The sequence below is a fragment of the Alligator mississippiensis genome, chromosome 14 (genome assembly GCF_030867095.1).
Source record: "Alligator mississippiensis isolate rAllMis1 chromosome 14, rAllMis1, whole genome shotgun sequence".
Classification (NCBI taxonomy): domain Eukaryota; kingdom Metazoa; phylum Chordata; order Crocodylia; family Alligatoridae; genus Alligator; species Alligator mississippiensis.
In genome coordinates, this window is record NC_081837.1 from 13926259 (window position 1) to 13949315 (window position 23057).

The following is a 23057-nucleotide window of genomic DNA, read 5'->3' on the forward strand; positions in this document are numbered from 1 at the left end:
GCTTCATGGTCCTGTAAGGACACAGGTTTTAATGAGTGTGTCTTACTCTAGGGCAAGTAAAACTTCCCCAAAGGAGTTTTTACTTTGAGGAGTAATTTCTGTCTGAGCTCTCCTTCAAAAACTGAGCTTTTGCTGGCCTGCCAGCTCTGATCTTTGTGCTAATGTCCGACGCATTAACCGAAGGACCTAGTGTGCAGTGCGAATTAAAGTGACACAAAGGGTTGCTTGGAGATGTGCAGAAACCGTATGCGCTGCACTTAAGATCAGCTTGTCCATGCGTTTGGCCACAAGAGGCTGGAAGAGCTGAGAGGCCAGAGCGGATTTTAAATGCATCCCTTGTACCAGTGTGTGCCATTGTATATGATTCACTCAGGTGCCTTCTTTGACAACAAGGGAGAACGTTTCCTTATGAATCTGTAATATCTGTAATGTGGCCAGCCCCTCTGCGTTGGCTGGGTGTTGCCATGGTCCATAGGTATGTAGTCAACACTTTTCATAAGACAAGCTCAAATTCATATGTCTTCTTTTCCCTTCGATCTAGGCACAGGCGTGCATACTCCTCCAGAAGGCTCTGCAAACTCGGGAGCTGAAGGACTCCATGGCAGAGGAGGAATGGGAAGAGCTGATCAGAAAGAGCATCAGTCAGGTCACAGAGGTAACGAGCACCAGCAAATTGAACATGTGTTCTGCCTGGTTAATGCTTTCTCTATTCCTGCACCCCAGGCTGCAGTGCAGGCCACATGGACTCCTAAGAGACTGCATTTTGAATGCATTTTTGTACAGGTCCCATATTGGATTGGCACCAATATAAGGATAATTGACAAAATTGGCAGTTGGCGTTTTTTGGCTGATAATGCCACCAATAAAAGCACTGTGCATGCGTGTAGCCACAGCACAGCATGCAGGTGGCCAGGCGTGCAGCCTGGCAGCATGGAGAGCATCTGGGTCCAGCTGGTAAGTCTGCTGTGAGGGAAGGGGGGAGGAGGGGGTAGATCGAGGACCCCCATGGTGAGGGAGGGAGAGGGGCAGGAGCTGCACGGCCAGGGTAGAGTGAGGGGCAGAGCTATGAGCAGCTCGTCCAGGGGGCACAGGGATGGGGTAGCAGCTCCTGCTGGTGCATGCATCCTGGGAGGACATGGCGGGGGGGGGGGTGCCCCCGGACCTGTGCACAGGGCAAGGGCGGGCTGCCGCTGCGGGTTGGAGCCGGGGCAAAGCCGAGCTCTTCCCAGTGGGCGGATGGGCTGGGCTTTGTTCAGGGTGGGTGGTGGTGGCACTGGGAGGGGACTACAGCAAATTTTGGTGTTGCTGCACCCCCCCTCACCCCCATAGCCTCCATCCAGTGCCACTGCTGCCTGCTCTGAGCACAGCCCAGCCCAGCCCCCTGCTGAAAAGAGCTCGGTGCCGCCTTGGCCCCAGCCTGCAGCAGCAGCCTGCCCTCGCCCCATGCACAGATCAGGGGCATGCACCACCCCATGCCCTCCCAGGGTATGTGCAGCAGTGGGAGCCACCCCCCTGTACCCACAAGACAAGCCACTTGCAGCTCTGTCCCTTGCTCCGCCCCAGCTGTGCAGCGCCTGCCCCAGCCTCACTCCCTCCTTCACTGCGGGGACCTCCATCTGCTCCCACCCCTCACCCCTCTAGACCTGAAAAAAATGATAAGTGGAACTAGGATTAAGAACCAAGGATTCCTGGCTCCAGGTTGAGATATAAATTGTGGTCCCTATTCCCTGCGCTGGAAGACGTTTGCCAAGAATGGGGGAAAAACAAATAATTCGTTTTGCAAACATGGTCTTGCAAAGATTGTCTCTGGTGAAAGGCATTGGAAGAAATTGGTCTGAAGCTATCTGCAAGGTAGTCTGTGTGCCTGCAGACTGGAAAAATATTCAGGTTGCATTGGTTAGTGTAGCAGCGGGTATAAATAACTTAACTAGTTTTAAGATGCAGCTTTGTAGGTTTCTGAATGGGGCTGTCTGCAGGGGCTGAGGGCTGGACTTGATGATCCAAGTTGTTCCTTCCAGCCCTGCACTCTGTTTTCTACCTTTTTGTACAATGACCTTTTCCTAAGCATAGGTTTCAGTCTTCACACACTTTTTTTTAATTGGTGGTTAGAGTGGCTTTTAGCTTTTTATAGCTTGGAATATTAGCAACAGAACAAATTGCTCTAATTTCTTCCTCATTGGGTAGCGAGAAGGAAATCTAAGCAAACCTATTTTAAGCAATTCTGAGATGACATTTATACAAGGTAGTACCGGGCTTTGGCAAATTGCTTTTCTTTGAATGATTTCATCAGGAAATGATGAGTGAAGCTGGATTCACTTTAAGGTAAGCCCTTCCATTGCTGCCTGTCTCCCATATTGTGCTTTCTTCCCTACTTTGAGTTAAATACCTGCAGGTTTCAAAAGAGAGCGCCATGACATGTCAGAAAGCCACTGGATTTTATGATGCCTGTACATCCGTGGTTCCCAGACTTCCTGGACCACTGCCAGCCTCTGCTAGAGGGTAACAGCATTCAGTCCCTGCTGGCTGGAGGTCGGATTTAGAAGCTGAAAGTCTTTGTCCTTGACCATCCTTTCCAGACAGTCCAGTCCCAGTTTTGTTAGTGCAGAATTTGCTTGCTGATTTGATGCAATATAGTCTGCAAAGCTGGGAGTTTGCACTGGCCTCACACCCACCTCTGGGTAGGCAGCAGCACAGCTCACAAGGGAGCTGAAATCAGGAGACTTCAGTTCCTCCCTGCCTGCTGCCCGTCAGGTTTGCAGCAGCACAGCCAGTGACTGTCCAGATTAAGCTTTGCCCCAGTGGAGCAAGGGGTGGGGGAGAGGTGCCTCCTGTGTTTTGCTTTCCCATCCCATCTTCCTTGAGTGCATATGCTGGGCTGGAGGGCCGCTTAGTCATGAGCAGGCAGGCTTGAGGTGGCTTTAACAGACCATGCTCGAGCTGGGAAGAGACTAACATGCTAAAATTGCCTCTGTGGGTGTCACTGTGTCCCCATGCAAAACTAAGAGGCAAGAGAGGGGGGCAGTCGGGAGTTAGAGCCTTAAATGAGGAGACAGCTGCCTGAAATAGCAGTCCTAACTGCTGCAGGGCCATGCCTCTTGCACTTACATAAGCTTGCTTGACCTTATTTATTCTCAAGCAACTTAAGCCTGCTGCCAGAACACGTACAACACAACCTCCGGGGCCAGGCTTGCTCATTTTGGTGCCTGGGCAATTGGACAGTGCAGCCAGTAACAGTGGAAGAGGGTGTCACGTGGCAGATCTCCATTCACCTGAGGGTCTCGAAACCCCTTATTAATATTAACTCATAACACTACCTCACCCTCCTCTAGCACCTTTCAGTAGATCTCAAAGCATTTGACAAAGGATCACGGTGTTGTTTCAGTGAAGCATCCAAGTCCCTTCCTCCAGAACATGACACCCCTCACACACTGCAGTACAGGTGGGGAAGATGGGATACTGAGCCTGGGATTTTGCACTAGTGAAGCAGCCGGATCTCTAGAGTTGTGCTCCAGTTTTCTATCCGTGGAGACATGTGGCCTGTCCTGGTCCAGTTATCTGTCTACCGGGGTACGTGTCCTAATTCAGTTTCACAGCAGCCTTTCATGCTAAAGAAGTATCATTAGCATCATTTCACCCACAGAGAAGGTATGCTGGAGTGTGAATTGCCTGGAGTCGGGCTGTGAGCAAACCCAGGCATCCTGAGAGCCTGGCTTCATCCAGGAGACCCCACCACTCTCGCCATGTATGTTTTTTGGGGAAACTGCTGCTGGACTTGTCTGCAGTGACTTTGTACATGGCTGAATCTGTGTCTGTGGCTGGTACACTGTAAAGCCAAAGCCCACTGCAGGGCTAGATGATCCTTTTGGCCCACTTGCATTCATAAGGCTGTTTTCTTTTTGGCATCCTGTTCTGTTGGCGCCTTGGCTTAAGAGGAGTCTTAGAGCCAGGAATGAAGAGTCCATCTGTGATCCTCTTCCTTGAGTGAAGTCTGATTGCTCCTTGCATGGCAGAGGTCCAAGGGGGAGCTGTCCTTCCTCTGCTGTTTCATAATGTTCATGTCTTCATGAATGCTGCTTTCCAGGCTGAATTAGTCCGGGGTTGAGTTTGCCTCTTGCCCAGGCCTGCACCTCCTGTTTTTCTTCACTGTCAAGTGCGTGCGTGCAACTGGGTGGCACAGACTTTTCTCTTTTCTCTCCACAGCCCCTGTAAATCATTTGGCGTGTAGGTGGTGATATGCTCTGGGGCTGCCTTAGTACCTGCTATTACTTGGTACAGGCATAGTTTGATAGCCTTTCCTTGCCTCCTGCTCTTTGCGTGTGGGAGACTTGTACTGATGCTTCCTCTGGTGGATCTGTTCTGCAGATAAGCAGAGAGCTTAAATCTTTTGGCCCATCTATCCAAAACTGTTCATTATCGCTGCAAAGACGTGACTGTAAATGGTAGTTGCCAAAGATTGTGAAGGAAGAGGAGTTGTGGGAAGTGCCATGCTTACTGTATGTCTGTGACTATAGGTTTGAGTGCCGGCCCATATGTTGGAGAAATAGTATAAATCCTCTAGAAAGGAAGTAGTTAGGGTGCCAGCCTGGGCTTTCATAGATGTTAGGGCTAGAAGAGACCTTGCGAGATCATCGGGTCCAGCCCCCTGCTTTGAGAGATCATTTAAGTTCCCTTCTCTACCAGAGGCTCCCTGTTTGTCCTTAGTCAAGTCACTTTGCCTTTGTGTGCCTCAGTTGCCCATGTGTAAAACTCAGCACCGTCCTTTCTCACAGGAGTGATGCGAGGCTAAATACACTGATGGCTTTGAGCTGCTCCAACACGGCGGTAACAAGAGCTGTAAACACTGGGGGTGAAATGTTAATTTTATTTTTTTTTTAATCGAACTGTCAGTTTTTATTGGCCTAAAGAAATATTTACATGCAAGTTACATCTCTGTATGCTGCTGGATATGGAGGGAGTGAAATCCTATCTGAACATGACCGGCGGCTTCCAGGAAGATGATGAAAAGCTCGCTAAGCTGTTTGCTGCTGGGAGAACACTGTTTAAAGGGCAAGTTTCCTTAGTAACTTTGGGGTGGGCAGGGGAGGTTCAGCAGCACAGAGTGCCTGGCATGTTCAATTGGCATCCCTGCACCTCCATCCATCAGCATCGGGACTCCTGTGATGGGAGAGGGGAGGGTTGGGGATAGCGCAGCGTGGAGAAAGAATGCAGCTTGGCCTGTGCTTCTGTTTGGCTCGGCGCCACTCCACCCTGCAGAGTAGTCGCCTATTGATATGGCATGGTGGTCTCTGGGGGGCTTGTGTTATGTGAGCGAGTGGGAAGGACGTGCCAGAGAGCTCGCTTTCAGATGGTGCTGGAGCCCTCAGCTAGGAAATGCCGTCTGGGCTATCGCTATGCTTCTAATCTTGGACTGACTGTTCCCCCTTCAGAAATAGGCATGGAGAGGTACAGTGTAAGGGTTTAAAAGTGCACAGTTATCTACCCAGATTGGAGCAGGAGCTTAGGACCACATCCATCCACTGCCAGTGGAGGTCTTCATATTGACCCTATGGGCAATAAGGGCATCTTTGTAGCTACGGTGCCAGCCTTGCAACCTGCACACCCACATTTTATTCTCTGCTGCACCACAGACTCCTTGGGCAACCTTGGTCTTGGGCTCAGTTGCTCTGGGCTGCTCGTGGACTGTAGGAACCTAGGTAATAGCACAGGAGCATTGTGAGGGTCAGTACAGTGAAGCTGACCCTTTCCTGTAGCATCTGAATTCCCATAAATGCCTGGTAGAGAGAGATTGAGCTTTGGACCAGAGTTTGGTAGTTTGGATGCAAAATAAACGCATACACAAAATTAAATATAAGGCAGGCATAGGGGAAAACAGTCTCTGATCTGTGACCAGGATCCTGGTTGTTTAAACTCTTGCATACAGGCAACAGGAGTGTGACACAAAGCCGCGGATTCAGGTGCTAGGTTCAGTTTTTAAAGGCTGGATTCTCAGGTCAGATTGTCGTGCATGTTTGATCCTGATTTGCAATAAAGAAAAAAAATCGTTGTCAGTGCTTACAAATGGAGTAACATGCCTTGGGGATGAGTGCAGTATAAGAACCCGCCCAGGACAGAACTTGCATGCATATGATGCATTAGCTTGCCCTCATGTTTAGTGACCCAGCATGCACGTCCAACTAGGAGTTACGTCTGCAGTCTGAGTGCGCAGCTGTGTGCTAGTTGGGCCTCAAGAGTGTGAATGAATGCAAGAATCAGCCTGCGTCTTCTGTAGGGTGGAAAGCTAAGAAAATTCCCTTGTGTATCCTCTTCCCTTCTGGATTTTCTTAGCTCTAAATGTCCGACTTCTAGGCAGGGAGTGTGTTTTTCCTTTCCCACTTGCGTATTTCTGCATAATACTAGGAAATGCTATGTATCGTCTCCTCTATGTGCATCTCACGTGCAGTTTTACATCTGTCTGTCTGTAATTATAAGACCGCGGTTACTGTAGTTTTGAGCACCCCACAGTCTCAGGTGTTCAGCAACCACGTGCGGTAGGGACGAGCTGTTATATTCTTTTCTCCTGTGTCATTCGAGACCAACAAAAGCTTAAAGGTGCAGTTGTATTAGGACATGAGCCTGGCACCTGGAAGACCTGCTTTCCATTTCCAGCTCTGCATGAAACTTTTTATGTGGCCTTAAGCAAATCACCTCGACCCTGATCCTTTCAGGTGTTTAGGCCTGTGAAGACCTTTGACAGTGAACCTGTGAGGACCTGACTGCTACACCAGCTTTTTGCCCTCCACTCGGATCTCTTCCCTTTGGCGCCTTGCTGGATTTAATAACAGATAACAATCCCAGCTGTGCTTTGCTCTCCAGGTGACGCTCCCATCAGCAGTAAAGTTTGGGATAAGGCCTCCCATGCTCTAGCAACACTAGGAGCCCTTAGGAGCAGAGCAGATCCCCTGTGTAACCAGGTGTAGAAACATCACTGCCATTCGATTGTGAGAGGGGCAAAGCAGGGCCTGCACTGCTTGGGGCAATAGGGAGTTCCAGCTTGGAAACTGCCTTCGTGTTGTTTCCTCTTAGAAGATGACATGTCCAGGTGCTCGGACAGCTCAGATGTGCTAGAACAGGTAACCGGAGCAAGTATTGCCGAGCTGTAGCTTGACCCGAGCTTCCTCGTCAGGTGGGACCGGGGATTGTGGAGCATCGAGAGCAGCGATAACCAGAACGGTAACAGATATTGCAACCAGCCAGCTGTGAGCGGGGGCAGGCAGGAAATCAGCAGTTCCTCGGCTGTGCCTCCTCCAGCGTAATCCCAGAGCAGCACGTGGGAAGTGTGAATGAAGGACTCTCCCAACACCAAACCCTCTGCTGTGCACCCAGGGGGAGGAGGAGAGGACACACGTGGGACAGGCTCATCACTTCTCTTAGTGCAATGATGCTGCACTAGTACAAGGCTGGGTGTAGCGTGGGCTCTCGTTCAGGAGCACTTGGGTGAGTGGGACACAGGCCCATACTTAAGGGCTTGACTGCACTGGTGTCCCTATATGTGGTGGTAGTGGTGTCACTGTCTAGTTTATTGGTGCAGGTGTCTGCAGTGCAGACAGAAGTGTTACTTGTAGCCGTATTGCTCTAAGGACATAGGCAGACAAGGTTATTTGGGTAAATGTGATAATTTTTATTAGACCAACTGAATATTTGGAAAAATTGTTCTTTGCAAGCTTTCAGGCACAGGTGCCCTTCCTCAAGCATGGAAAGACTCTATTGTGGGAGACTCCCTATGCCTGTGCCCCAAAAGCTTGCAAAGCACAATTTTCCAGCTATTCAGTTGGTGAAATAAAACAGATCCCATTTACCCAAATAACTGTGTCTGCTATCAGTGAAGATGGGGATTTAAAAAAAACCGTGATACCAGGCAAGTCCTTTTGGGTCTCAGTGGGAACTGCAGATGTTTGCAGCTGCTGCAAGTGGAACTAGAGGCAATTTTGGGCCTGATGCAACTCCTAGAGAAGTCAATGGGAGTTTCTCCATTGACTGCAACAGGCTGTACATACTACTCACGTGCAGTGACCAGGACGTTTGGGACCAGGGGACAGAGATTAAAATGAAACAGAAATGGCCTGGCCTATTCCATTCTTCCTGCTTCACTCAGCTTCAATGATGAATCCAATTGCCCATATGCATTGGAAAGGAAATAGGACTTTTAACAAGTGTTTAATATTAACAAGGTTAACTTTAAAAATGTGAAATTACTTCTGATCACTGCCTCTCTTTCCCCTCCCGCTGCTCCTCTTCCCCGTGAGCTTTGTAAACTCTTCAGCGCGGAGACCATCTCATTATGACTTTATGCAGCCTCTAGCACAGCGGGAACCCGATCTCGAAAGGGGGCCCTGAGAGCTGCACTAATTACCCATAATTAACAATGCTAGCCTGGCAGCATCCAATTTTAATATTGAGAAGAGCAGGCTTAATGCAAATTTGCCTGTTTTTTTTAAGCAATTGACTTGATGTTCTGTTATTATTATTATTATTGGAATAAGTGAAATGAATGGAGTGTTCATAGTCTGCAGAGTAATAGCATGTGTGTGTTTTTAATTACATGGCTAATATTTGTTTCCTCTTTTACCTGAGAGACTGCAGAGCTGTTGAATCTTCTGTAACCTTGGAGGTTAGTGACAGCTCTGGAATAAGGCAGAAAGGCTTTATATTCACCGCGTGGAGTAATTAGCAGGTTATTCATAGTCGGATGAAGTGGCAGTGCAAGGTCTTGTCTACCGAATGTGCCAGTCCAGGCACCGGATCTGCTGGCTGTGTCCAGAGTCCTCAATGTAGCTGACCATTATGTGACTGTGTTTGCATAGGTGGAATCCGAGGTTACGGATTCCCTTAAAGGTCATGAATGTTTGTGCGAGAGGTCTTTGCTGCTTCAGCAGTTCCACATTTATCATATCTTTCCACTTCATTTTCCTGCGTAGCTGTGCATCAGATTCTTCTGCCTTCTTATCTTGCTGCTGAAATGTATGCTTGGGCAGAGCTTGCTTTGCGCAATCGGATTCTTTATGTTCCTCTGAACCTGCTGAGCAAGGGGCACACGAGCCTGATCTTTATGCTGGCGTAGAGCAGGAGCAGCTCTTCTCATGTCGGGGATGTCTGGCCAGAATAAAACTGTTGCTTCCGATGCAGCAGATGGTCGTGCGCGTGTAGCGAGTTCCACGCTCCTTTCCCCTCTTTCTCTTATGTTCGATGTGACGAGCATCCTGCCAGAGTTGGGCAAACAGTTCTCAATATGCAGCTGATTTGTTAGTCCTTTTTTCTTTGCTTTGCTGTTCACGAATGGTCCGTGCCTGGACTGCTGTCTTTATACATGTGTTGGCTGTTCGAAACTGAACCAGATTGCTGCTCCAGAAGACTTGGCAGCCCGGTTTAGATGGCACTTTCAGTTGCAGCAGCAAATTGCATGCATGGAGGACTTTCTGGAGAGACTTCACAGCACTTGCGCTGACTTAATAATCCAGCATGTGTCCCAGGCCTTGGCCTGTGTTGTCACTGGACAGTCGCAAGACAGAGAGACTGCACAGTGAGGAGGGCAGGGATGTCCTCATTCCTGCTGTCTGGCTGTCAGTCATGCTGGTGTAGTAGGATGGTCATCTGGCTTGTCCCTTTCTGGTGCATTAATGAATTGGCAGTCCCAAATGCCAGAGGCATCAAAACCAAGAGAGGAGTGAAAACTTTTTTGGGGCTGGTGTGTCTTAAAACTCAATAAAGACCTTCCATGGGAGTTGAGCAGCTTGCCTCGGCCACGTCAGACGGGCAGCCTGCCTCTGCTGGGGAAACGTGGCATGAGGGAAAAGCATTGCAAACCCCTAGTGCAGAAGTCCTGTACTGGTGCCAGACTGGTTTGTGCTGATTTATTCCCCACTCCCAGGTGCAAGCCTGACCTTGTTTTCATACAGTAAGTCTGCACTGATAATTCACCCCGTGGCGATGTCTTCAGTTCAACTAAAGTGGTGAAGAAAACTCTACCCCAGGGCTGTAGTCAGCAGCTGGAGGCAGGGGTCCTGCTCCTGGCAGCAGGAAGACCCGGCATCCCTGGGCAGGGTCATTGATCCTGCTGTCTTTTTACACCTCCCATCTTCCCTTCTATACCTCTTAAGTAATTCTGGCCTTGCCTCATCCCCTCTCTGCTTCCACTGAAGTGGGCTCCCTTTAGGCTGGAGCTTTCTGGTGTCTCCAAGCACCTGCAGTGCAAAGAAGAAATTCAAAGAGAGAAGACGTCTTTTTATTTTGTCCTCTTTGGTGAACATAAGCTTGATTGACAAGTACCCTCTTAGCACTGGCATCTGGGAGTTCCCAGGCTTGAGTGTTAATGGATTTTTGCATTAGCACTGCGCGCCTGAATCCCAGCTCCTGCAGCTGCCGAGCTACTGTGGTCCCAGAGGTGATGCTGCTGCCCAGCAGACTCCTCTGCCTTTCATTGCAGGAGATAATAACTTTCCTCCTTTTATCCAGCACACTGTAATAGGTCTCTAGCTGTACCTGCTCATCCCAGTCAAAGCAGGATTGTACCCAGCGGTATGTGTTTCTCTTGTTTTGTCCAGTCTCTTTTAATTAAGCCAAGCAAGAGCAGCTTCTACTATTTATCTGCTTAAGCTTTTTTCACAGTCTGATGGGCCTCACTGTGTCAGAGGGTTTTACCAATGTGTTAATCCCGCTAATCACTTGTCTGCTTTCTCCCAAGGAAAGTCCTTTGTTTCTCAGTTTAATGTACTCTCCTTCCTCCTCCCTTCGTAGAGCTTGGTGGCAGTCAGCGAGTTCAAGATGAAGGTGGACCAAGAGAAAGTCATCAAGTGTTTGGAGCTGTTGAATTTCCTCCTCAAAACTGCCAGCCAGCAGGTGAGCCTCTGGTCACTGGTCCTGGCTGGGGTCAGTCTATCTATCCCACATGCCAGTCTGTTTTGGCAGCATCAGTGAACTGCTGTCCTGTGGGCAGGCTCCAAGAAAGCGTGCATTTTAAAGGGTTGCACTGATGTTTTAACCATTCAACTCGTACTGAATTCGGCATGAGGGCTATTGCTATGTCCCTGCTTGCACCTGTTCAGCAAGTCCCCCTGGCAGGACTTTGTAGCTGGGTTTGGTCTGAAAAGCCCTGAGTACTAATGCTCACAGTACCTCTCCAAGCGTTCTTCAGGGAGGTCAGAGGCAGGTGGCCCATTGGATAGAGTATCTTCTCAAGCCAGCAGCAAAGGAGCATCTGGAGGAGCCAGGGTGTCAATGAAAGGATTGGAAACCAGGGTCAGCCTCACTGGTGCCAGTGACTCTTTCTGCTGCTGTAGGGTCTTTATGCCAGAGCTACGGATGGGAGCAGCTACGCTGGGGGCTGAATTTCCAGTGTCAGCAACCCCTGCCTTAGAGAGAAGTGCCCTTGTTCAGAGGAGCTGGGTGGGGTGCGGGTGTTGCCTTCCGGATGAGGAAATATCTCTGAGATGGGTGCAGTGCTGCAGCCCTCGGTTGTTCCCTTTGTCTTGCAGACGCTGCACGTGGAGCTGACAGAGGTGCCTGGGGCACTGCAGGCTCTAGGCCAGCAGGAAGGGTTTGGGAAGTCCGTGCGCCTTGACAGTATCTACTGGAACGTCATGAAGCTGCTGGGATTTACGTACGTATGCTCAGCTGCTTGAGCTCTCCACGGTGTGTGAGATGCAGGCTTTCCATGCCCCCCTTCTCTCTCAAAGCGTGGGGCTAGGCTTAGTTAGTTCTGCACCCCTCACCTGGGCTTTGGCACCCACTTAGGATGAAGGCCTAGCACATGGTTCGTGGTCAAGACCTACCCGGCTAATTGGTGGGCTGCATTTACCCTGTACCCAGGGACAGGAAGAAATGCCATGTTGCCAGAAATCTGTGCGTCCATCTTGTAAACCAGCCTTAATTTTTTTTTCCCTGTTCCTGCTGGTGGCACTGAATTATTTACATGGCGCAGTGGATGTCTGTGGTGCTTTGCAGACCGGTAGCCACTTCCCTTGCTCCCGGATGCCTGTCATCTAGGTTACAGTTTCTTGATGGCAGCCAGAGGGCCTGGAGGTGGTGCTGACTGACACACGCAGCTCTTTTGTACGCTATTTGTGGCCATGGAGTTCAGGGCTTAAAGGACTAACCCAAAGCCCACTGAAGCCCTAGGATTAGCCCCTAAAAGCAGATTGTGACCTGGTAAAGCAACAAAGGAGTCTCCATCAGAGCATCCTAATACAGAGCAGGATCTTTATCCACAGCTGGAATCATTGCAAAGCATTTCCTTTCTACAATTCTTTAATCAAACTTACAGGCTTAGCCGCCCTATAGCCACAGGAAGAGAGGAGTGGTAGTCACGATACTAGCCAGACTGAGGCCTCTTGTTCGATGTGGAATCCCGAGAACAGAGTGGCATCCAGCAAGGTTAACCAAGCGGGAGGTCTAATACCTGTACTTTCTCCCCCTAAAAAGAAGAGTGACCACACGTTCCGGTTTGGCTGGGACACTAGGATTCTGTAATCTGGTCCTGGCCGGTTGGTCAAAAGCCCCAGGCTGGAGTCTGGTGGGAAAGCAGAGTGGCAAGGTGCGCCAGGCAGGCGGGTGGGCATGCAGGCACTGCTGCTGCTGTGCGGGAGCCAGGACATGCCAGGTGTGGCGGGTTGGCACCTGCTCCGGTGTACTCAACTTGCTCCTGCACAGCAGCAGCGGTGCTTGCCTGCCTGGCACACCGCTCGGCTCTGCCTCCTCGCTGGACTGTGCCCTGAGACTTTTGACCAACCGGCTCGGACCGAGCTACGAAATCCTAGTGTGCCCTGGCCAAACCGGGCGGGATGGTCACCCTACTTAACAGATATGCTTACCCGTTGGCTTGATTCAATAAATTAATGTGGAAGGGTCTCATTAACATAGCAAGTAACAAAGAGTGAACACTGCTGCCTGATGAACTTGTTTCTGTCTGCGACCCTTCTCATCTGCATTGTTCCTGGATTGCTTTAGCTGGCTCCAGGGGCCCAGACTTCCGTATTGTGGGTGTGTATGTGAGAGCATTGCCGCCTGCTTGCAGCTCGTTGGAGTGGTGCATTTCAGGCCCTGTCTCTCTTGGATGGAGTCGTTGATAGGCAGGTGTTAGCACTGGGCTCTGGAGACAGCCCTCCTCCTCGGCGAAGGCTGTAGCTCTCCAGCAGGGCTCCACAGACTAAAAGCCCGCCAGGAGCCAAGGCAATTACAGCCTGGATCTTCTTCAGACTCCTTGCTCTGTGCCCTCCTTTGGAGGGAGAGATACACATGAGCTGCTCTCAGTGCTGTAACCCAGCTGCTGTGGCAGGCAGATGGACCTGGATTAATTGTTTAGCTGATGGAGCCTTTTTCCAGAGACCAGTGCGTGATGGGGCTGGGCTTGCATATAGAGAGAGGCTGCCTAGAGGGGCAGAGCACAGCAGGAGGGCACAGAGTAGGAGCAGACCTAGAGCACTGACAGCACAGCAAATGCCGCTCGGACTCTCCTCCCTTCCGGCAAAGGGCACCCGATGAGATTAAGGAGCAGCAAACCCCAGGCAGAAATGTGGCGCCACGTGGAGTCTTGTTAGGCCGGGTGACTTGTGGCTTTACAGGGAACGAGCTGGGGGACTGGTGGATACAAACACGGCACCAGAGGGTTCACAGCACTGACATTGAGGTTGCCTGCCTTGGAACCTGTTTGTTACCTGGCCGGGTCTGATAAGGGGAGGCCCTAAAGTCAAATAAAGTGACTAACTATAGCCACTGCACCCCGTCCCTGTGGTGTACTGCATGTCCCATGCTGTCCCTATGATTCCCCTTTCCCATACAGACCAGTGCTGCCCACCGCAGATGCACAGCCAGGGCTCGTGCTCCCTCAGTTGCTGAACTGCGCCATAACCTACGTTGCTCTTGATTTGCAGGCGACCCAAACGAAAGAAAGCAGCACCCCAGTCCAAGCAGCCCCCAGGAGTGGAGCCCCTCAAGCGGAAGAAGAAAGGCTTTCTGCCGGCCACCAAGAAACGCAAGAACCGCAAACAGGCCCTGGAGCAGCCCCAAGAGAACGAGGGGATGGAGACAAATGTTGAGGTCGCTGCAGAGGGCACTGAGGCTCCAGCCATGGGGAGAAAGAAGAAGAAGAAGAGCAGGAAGAGGAAATGGCAAGTAGAGAGCAAAGGCAAGCAGGGCCCTCCCACAAAGAAGGCCAAAGGCAGCGCTGGCACAGAGACTCAGGGGAAGCCGGGTAAAGTCAAGTGGAAAAAGAAAGCCAGCAGGATGCCGGCCCCGTTGGCCTGAGGGACTCCATGGACTAGCTTCGCGCTGGCAAGGCCAGCAGCAGCTTCGCAGGTGTTTTAATAACTTTTACAGAGAGCGTGTTATTGCACTATGCTGTAGTGTGAATAAACCACCCACATGCTGACCACGGCACTACTTGTGCAAGTCGTGCGGGGAGTCCCTGCATGTGGGATGTTGCTCTTGGCCTTGCTCCAGGCCTGGGCAGATCTGCCAGGCAGGGCCTTGTCATCCCGCCTCTGCCCACTGCTCTCCTGACCTTGCTGCTGTGTCTCTGCGCCCCTGGGGACATTCCCCTTCCTCTGTGAGGTACAGTTTTCTCTGGCAGGAGACTGTCCTGGTGGCACATGTGCTGCACTCCTGCTTGGGTCTATTTGTGGGAGCCAAGAGGGTGAGTATAAGGGGCAGGGGGTCAGCAGCTTGGCCTTTTGGTCACTGCTGGGGTTGTGGGGTCAGATCCTGCAGTCAGCCAGAACAAAAACACTTTGTTTAGTCCTTGGCCTCGCTCGCTGCCCTCACAGCTGAGAACTGGATGAGCTCAGGTTTCCTCTCAGACCTTCAAAGCAGGTCTGTGAGCTGGGCTTGGACTCCTGGGTGGTGGACGCAAGGACCAGGGGCTCCTGCACACATACGCGGAGCTGGAATCCAGTGTCTTGGAGCAGACTTGATTAATTGAAACCACGGGCTGCTAGGGGCCAACCCATTCCCAGCACAAAGGGGCTGCAGATTAATTGTGTCTGCCGGAGCATAGAAATCGATGCGCTCTGGCAGCTTTGTGTCATGTGTATCAGTGGTGCAGTGCGTCTCTGTGCTGAAAAAATGCTGTCAGGGTGCTTTGAAATAAAACACGTTCAATGAGCTCTAGTTCAAAGTGCCCCATCACCGTTTTTTCAGTGCGGAGACATGTTGCGCCATTGATGCACACGATGCACGGGCACTTCTATTTAGTGTGGCTCGCTAATTAAAGCGCCTGGCTCCGCATCCCACAGTACGTGCAAAAATGCCCTTGGTTTCCACCCCTTAATTCTTGGTGGGGCGGGGGCTGGCGTGGGGCTAGACTCGCACCAGGGAAGGTGGATCTGGGGGTGACACCAGCGCTCAGTGCAGCTCATCGGGGCCATCCCCCAGGCCACCTGAGCTGCTTCCTTCACTGCAGCCCCTTTGTGCTGGGAATGGGCTGGCCCCCTGGCAGCCAAGTCCAGTCCAGCCCAGTCAAACCTGTAGGCTGTGGCTGCATAGCCAGCACTGCCCTGGACTTCCTGGAGATCCCACCTAGTGAGGTGGTACTGTACAGGTCTCTCCATGTGCAGAAGCTTTGGCAGGCAGTGGGGTTTCTGAATGGTTTTGCAGCTGCCAGGGTCACTTGGGCATCCCCAATTCCCAGGCACCTGACAATGCCTCCAAGTGGGGGAGAAAAGCCATGGCTCACTGGAACTACAAGGGGCTCTCATGTCTGCAAAGGTGCGATGCACAAACTGCCCTGGAGCTTGGCAGCTTGCTGCAAAGGTGGATGCAGCACGCCACTCGCCTCCATCTCCTGGGCTCTGGCTCTGAGCTGTGACTGTGGAAGTCATTGGCAGGGATCGCCAGTGAGAGCAGCTGGGATGGGAGAGCTCTGGGAGATAGGCAGCATTGATGAGCAGATCACTACTGTACCCTGCTTCCTTCCCTTTTACTGTAGTTCTCTGGTGCTTGTGTCCCTTCATCTCGTGGTGTGCTAGGAAACAGTGCAGATGCTAGCAACTGGTCTATAAGGAGACGGGAAGGATTTTTTTCACCCTTTACCCACTGGAGGGGGTCTTTGGAGGAGTTGGCTGGTGGCCTGCTCAGCTATGGAAGGGCAGAGACTGTCGTCCAGTGGAGAAATGCCCGGTGCAGCGGTGGAGCTGGAAGGGACCTCGCAGGTGCAGTACCAGCCATTCCTGAGCCATCCGAGGCAAATGTCCAGCTTCTTCTTGGATCCTTCTAATGAAGGCGACTGTACTCACACGCCGTGAGTCCCCATCTCCCTGCATCTTCTTGGCATCAGTTCCTAACCTCAGCAAAGAGCCCAGCTGTGGACACTGGAGCATGCCCTCCCCATGAAGCATGGCAGCCCAGGGCTAGTGCAGTATGCGGAGGGAACCCCAGCCAGGCATGTGAAAGGTGCCCTGGGTACCACACACTGGGAAGGGATCTCTGGATCAAGAGGAGGCTGCTGCTGTTCGAGCAGCAAGAGACTTTTAGACACCCAGGTCTGGGCTCAGCCCCTTCTGCTGAAGCCAAGGGTGTAATACAGCTGTACTTGCATAGCTGCTCCTGTGCTGTGCTCATGCTCCTACTTACAACCTCCCTGGCTCCCTCCTTTGCCACACGTGGTCCTGAGGGCTCTTCTGGCCATGGGAATTGTGGCTATTTAGGGCCTGACTCATCCACTTGGGCTTTTCTGTCCATGCTCCTGGTTTAATGGTTTCAAAGGCAGGCCCCTTGTTTAAGGACCGGTAACAGCTGTGACGGGGCAGCTAGGCATTGCTCCCATTCCAGCTGCAAACCTCCCAGAATGAGGTGCCAGCAGGAGTCTGCTCCCATGGCCAAACGAGATGCCTCTATGCGGGCTTCCAAGCAGGGTGCTGGCATGGAGGCAGCGATCTACTACAGGTGATGGGGCGCTCCAGCTTTTCTAAGAGGTGAGAGGCCCTTTGTAAAGCCCCTCAAAGCAGCTCCTCTCCTCCCCTGCCACATGTCCTCAAGCTGCGGCACAAGTCATGTTAAGCATTGTGCGCCTGAGCTGCTTTCCCCAAGCCCTGCCCCTCGTGCATTAGGCAGCTAAAAAGTGCAGGAGACCAGCATGTCTGCAGGCCGAGCGGGAGAGAGGTGCCTGGTACGGTGCCAGGAGGCACTCCGAAATGGTTGTGATCACCAGTGGCTTGTTCCCACCTCTGTAGGCCTGCAGCAGTCTGGGTGCTGGAGTTTGCTGTCAGCCTCTCTCCTCCCAGGAGCAAAGAGGTGGGAAATAGGGTGCAGGCAGTGGGTGCCTGGCAGCCAGGTGAGTGCAGGGGGAGAGCACATGGTTTGGAGGCTGGCTGTGGCTGGGCCGTTTCCTTGCCCCCACCTGCTCCAAAGGCTGCTGGTGGCTTGGACTCTACCCTGCAGGTCAGGGCTGGCTGGCAGCTGCAGCAAGATGCAGCAGCATTGCAGCGGCCCCTGCTTGGCATTCACTCGGCCTTGGTAGTGAGGCCCCTGCACCAGGACCAGGCCCATGGTGTGCCACAGTTCTTCGTCTGAGTGTATCCTGCTTCCCCGTGGGCTCAATCCAGAGGGTTGCTAGGCAGAACAACCCCACCCAGATCTGGGTAAGGGCTGCTGGCTTTCCAGCCCCTTCAGGGATGGGCCCTACTTGCATATGAGCTTTGTGGGTGCTTACTGAGGGCCCGCCACATGCCTCAGTGGCTCACTGAGTCTGAAGCCTGAGTCTCAACAGACCTACAGGACCACGAGGTCTCTGAGAGGGATGGAAGGGTTTCTAGGTGACGCGCTGTATCTCAGCAGACCACAAAGCAAAAACACGGGGGCAAAATCTGCCTTCAGTTGCCTTGGATCGTGGTGGCTTCACCACTTAGATACCAGAGGGACCGTGGCTGGCGGCAGAGCCCTGGCTGCTGAGAGTGGCGGCTTCTAGCTGCTGCTGCAGTGCGAGTGATTGACTGGCTGACAGCGAGTTCGGAGCAAGGCCAGAGTCATTCTGGATATACCCAGATGTAGCCAAGGACTTGCTTCTTTGTCTCACGGCATGCAACATCTGTCCCACGAAGGAATATCCCCGTGAAGGGAGAACCACCTGAGCTGCCATCTGTCCCCCCTCCTTCGGACACGTTGCCCTGCTTGTGGCCGTTCCTAGGCACTGGCTTCTAAGATAGAAGCAGAAGAGCTCTCGCCTTCCCCTAGTCGAGGAGGATGCTGTGCTGTGGGGATGCTAATGCGGTGTTTAGTCTTGGAGATTGTGTTGGGGGGGAAGGGCAGCAAATCCTCCAGGCATTGCACAAGTCATTGTGTGGGGATAACAACTCTATTGCCAATTAAATTACCTGATTGAGTCTGGCTTTGATGTGCAGTTTATAGAAAGCACTTGCTAATCCACCAAGTCGAATCTCGTTTCACCACCATTTAGCTGTGCCTTTAACAATTGCAAAGGTTTCATTTCACTTGATTTCATGTCCTGCCCGTCACTGGACCTTCGGGGCTTTTGGGAGATAGATGAGACTTTGATTTTAATGAAGGCTTTTCATCCATTCCCACCTGGGAATCTGTTTGGCAGTGCTAAGAGTGCAGCCGCACGAGCGCTTGAGGGACCTCGGTGGGCAGCGAGGCAGCACCAGGCTTTGGGCTCATCACGTGAAAGGACAGGTCCATGTTCCAGGAGGCCGCGTCTCCAGCAGACAAGCCAGCCAGTCCTGAACACAGCTCCAAAACGGTAGGGCCAGCTTTTTCGCTCTGGAGTGAGCAGTGGGTTGATGGGGTGGAGCCACTGGTACCTTTCCCGCTTCTGCTGCTCCAGACGAGTCACTTAATGGCTGTACATCAGGGAAATACAAGATGCAGTGCCTGGCGCTGGCGTGTCCCCTGGTGCCATGTGGTGGCCTCTGAGTGGGAGCTCACCTGGATGTGTGTGGCTTGCCCAGCAGTACTGCGGCACTATGGACAGGTGGGGCAGTGAAGAGCTGGGTTTCAGGGCTCCCAGGTCGGTTGTGGGACAGCTGGCCCAGGCGAGCTGACCTGTTCAGGCTCATCCAGGCACACAAGAGGGCCGGGTGAAGCAGATGAACCATGCATGTCATGAATGGTGTGGGGTGGCTGAGGAAAGGCTGGCAGGAGCGTGGAGGGGTCAGCTGTGTGCTGCAGCCCTGATAGACGTGGTTCCCTCTGTAGCACTGGACAAGTTTGCAAACAGCGCCTGCGCAGGTCAGGGTGATGGGGTCACCGAGGGAAGGAAAGTGCCCTTCCTGGTACAGTATTTCTACCTGTTCCCTGTGCTGAAGAACTGCGGTCCCAGCACAAGGCTTCTCGTGGCACTGGTCACTGCTCCCATGCCCTCGCCCCCTTAGAAAATCCTGGATCCACCTCTGGTGGGAGGTTGGGGTGTTCAGCACTGCCCAGGAAGGTTACTCCTGAGGCCAGGCTCTATAAGGTACGCTGCAAACCTCCCAGCGTGCTGGAAAGCCCTCAGGGAAGGGATTTCTTTATGTGGCTATAGAGCAGGAGGTGCATCTCCCAACTCCCTGCTATTAGGAAGGCCAGGCCTCATGCTAGTATCTGAGAGCTGTAGTGGGGCTTTAGCTTTCACCAAGTGGCCATGAGTCTCCAGGCTCAGCTGCAGCAGCATCTGAATACATGAGCTCACAATTAATCGAGTCATTTGCCCAGAAGGACTTGGGAAGGCCCGATGGGTGTTTTTCCCCAACAGGAGGTTGGGCTTGATGGCTATTAGGCACCTCACGGGGTGGTTCTGTGGCCACAAAGGGGTCCTGCCTGTGGGAGGCAGGCCCTGGTGCTGCCCAAAGGAAGGCTGCTTGGAGGGGAGATGCATGCTTCAGTTGGCAGTGTGCAGCCTGCAGCCATGCATGCTGGAGATGAGAGATGCCTAGGGGAGGTTTTCTGCTTCCTGTCTGGCTTCTCCTATCTGGCACTGGCCCACGTCGGTGGAACATGTCACTTTTAGGCACAGAAGGCAGCGCTGCTTTTGTAACATTTGTCACCAAGCAAGCTCAGAACCGTCCGGGGAGGCTGGAGGATGCCCAGGGAGCTGCCCGGACCGGAGCCCTTGCTCTGCAGAGTGACCCCGCACCTCCTGTGGCTCCCCTGGCAGCATGCAGCCACTCCAGCCCTTGCTGAGCCCTGATCTGGAGCAGCCACTTCTCAGCGGGCAGCAGCATGGTGTGGCTCCATGGCTGCAGCTCCCTCAGACCTGGAGCTCCCTGCTAAAGAATCGGGGCTCAGTCTGCTTCGGGCCATGCTGCCTTGGACAGACGGGGCCGGTAGCTGTGGACACTGCTGCACTTGGGGCACAAGCTCTGCTGATCGGGGCTGGCTTGGAGCCAGCACCCATGATTCGCCAGGGCTCTCTAGTCCCCCTTCTCTGCACCATGTTCGTTTTAAATGGCAGATTCGAGAGGCAACCAGTGTTGATGGTGCTGTAACCCACATGGGCAGCTGTGGGTGGAGCTGGGGCACTTCTGGGCACAGCGACTCCAGGCAGCCCTGAGACCCCATCTCCTGGGAGTGGCGCCAAAGCCTCTACAAAGGCAATGCACAAGAGCCAGGAGGTAGGTTTTAAATACATTTATTCGTTAATTTACATAAAGGTATATATTTGGCTTTATTTCTCTCTTCTTATACTCTGAGATTTGCAATCAGCTGCTCTTAAAAAATAAAATAGTAATTTGCTTCTGAAAGAAATCAGAAAACTATTTCATACTTCTCCCTTGTATAACAAGAAATCATAGGCAGACCCTGAACCTCGCGCGGTAACAGTGATTGTAAGTGCTGGTTTACAAACCAAGAAAGCCAACTGAGGAGAACCAGATAACCAGGGGCTTCAGCGTGCCAGACGGTGGCCACTTTGATTAACCAGCAGCTTGCACTGCTCTGAAGTTCCCCTCATGGCTGGTACGTGACTGAGACAAGCAGCTCCTGGGTCCAGCCCTTCAGCCTTCACGCAGGCAAGCAGGCAGTGGGTTTGAACAGGCCAGGCCCTGGGAGTACAGGCTCAGGAGGCATGACGGTGGTGGGGAACAGCTCTGCACTTTGGTTGCAGTGTTTGCAGGTGTCTGGCTGCTTTGAACCAGCTCTTTCCCCTCTCCCTGTGCAGAAACAGCCCTGCTGCCTCGGCAGTGGCTGCCCGGGTGCCAAGGCAGCTGTTAGCAGCAGAGGAGGAATGCTTTTGGGTAAAGCTTTCAGGAGTGAAGCACTCGCCCTGCTGCAAACAGCTGGCCTGGCTGGGGGCATCATAACCCTCCCCAGGCTCGTGAGCCCCACCCCATGCTGCTGATGAATGCAGCAGGCCAGCACCCCATCTTTGGCCCCCTATGCTGGAAATGCCACAGCAGCCAGAGAAGCTAAGAGAGCATGTGCCCTGCTGAGCATTCTGCTGCAGGCTGAAGACCGGGTGAAGACCGGGAACTGAAGGTCACTGAGGAAGATGCAGTCACAGCCTGAGTGGTGGTGGGTCTGGCCTGAGCCCCCCCTGGGAAGGGAGGGAGGGGGGTGGCTGAGCCCCCCTGGGGAAGGGAGGGGAAGCTGATGTGGAAGGAGTTAGGTCCTGGCTAAGGTGTTCCCAACCTGGTCTCTAGTTTGAGCTGCTAAACATCCTTCAGGGCCAACCCAGGACCCTCACCAGATGCAGCATCACTGAGTGTGCTGGAGACAGCTTCACAGCTGCCCCCTGCCCACCCAGTGTGGGTGGGACCTATTTGATTTGGTTAAAAAAAAAGCAGTCTGGAAATGAGTTGGGCGCGGGCCTAATACAGAACTGCCCCCAGTGGCTGTACTGTGACGGATGCTTAAAGCATGTAAATCAGAGCAAAGTGTTTCCAAACTGAGGTGATAAGTGGTAAGCGAGCTGCACAGCTGACAAGTCTGTCAGTGGGTGGGGGGGGGGGGTTGGCTACCTCCATGGATAAGTGGTGCAGATCCCAGCAGGGGGGTTAGAGACTGGTGCATTCAGCAAGATCTCTGCAGACAAATGAAAGCATGGCTCTCCCTCATCCTGCAGCCCTATAAGGTTTTGCTGTTTACGACTCTTACGAACACATGCCTGCAAACTAGAGACATGCAAGGCAGTGCTAATGGCTTCTGCAGTTTGGGCTTATTTAAGTGGGCGGTTTGTGGGCTTCTGGATCCTGTTGGACATCTGGATCTGTACAATGACAGCTGCTGGGTTGGCTGGTGGTTCTGCTCTGACTTTTTGGAAGTTGTTGGGGGGGGGGGGGGGGGGGTGGTTGGGGTGGGGTTCGGGGTGGGGGTTGCTTGGGTGCCACTGCACGACTGAGATCCTCCCCTAGCAAGCTGCACCCAGGGCCAGGGGGGAGGGAAGGATAGTTGATTAGGGTCATGTAGAGCTTTACAACAGGGAGGTGAGACACGGCACAGGTGCGGCTCAGTGAAGGAGAATGCATGGTTCTCCACCCCTAACCTCCCTTCTAGCAACCTGCTCCTCTTCTGAGTGGGACTTGACTTGGTTAATCTCAGTTGTGGTCTGAACCCAAGACTCTTCACCCGATCATCTGGTTTCCCTCTCAGACAACAGATCTGCATTTACAAACGTTGATAGGAACAGTGCTGAAAGAGCCATCTGGACTAGAACAGGTGGCTGTCAGTCTGCTGCAAAGTGCCTGTTCAGGCAGAGTCTGTTCACCTTGTCTCGTCCATCTTGGTTCTCCCAGCCGGCTGCTTTCTGTAGGCCCTGAATCCTGGTCCAAGCACTTACGGGGCACTGGGGGTGGTTGGGCTGTGGACCCTGACACTGAATTAAGTCTCCAGGAAATTGTATGCGAAAAAGTCGCGCAAAGCTGCCTGGCTTTGTGTTTCTAGAGGAAGTGCAGTCACCACGTTCCAAAGTAGCTTTGCCTTCCTGCCAAGGAGAGAGGTTTGGCATAAGAAAGAAAACAATGCAAATGAAGGTGTATCGTATAGGCTCTTCATCCCCACCAAGTCCATGGGAACGAAGTCTCGGCAAGCATGCAAAGCCCTGCCTTTGACATGATGGCTGAACAGTCGTTTCCGAGTTACAGCCTTACAGCCTACCGTGCTAA

General features: G+C 52.5%; 1 protein-coding gene across 1 annotated transcript in view; it reads left to right on the forward strand.

The window, feature by feature from the left end:
- The window catches only part of MYBBP1A (MYB binding protein 1a), a 68102-nt gene extending 53704 nt beyond the window's left edge, over nucleotides 1-14398 (forward strand). Inside the window, exons 24-27 of the mRNA XM_059717459.1 lie at nucleotides 542-655; nucleotides 10771-10872; nucleotides 11508-11632; nucleotides 13902-14398. Of these exons, the coding sequence (XP_059573442.1) occupies nucleotides 542-655; nucleotides 10771-10872; nucleotides 11508-11632; nucleotides 13902-14274 (714 nt within the window). The 3' untranslated portion in view covers nucleotides 14275-14398. The remainder of the gene's footprint in view (nucleotides 1-541; nucleotides 656-10770; nucleotides 10873-11507; nucleotides 11633-13901) is intronic.
- The last annotated feature ends 8659 nt before the right edge of the window (nucleotides 14399-23057 follow it).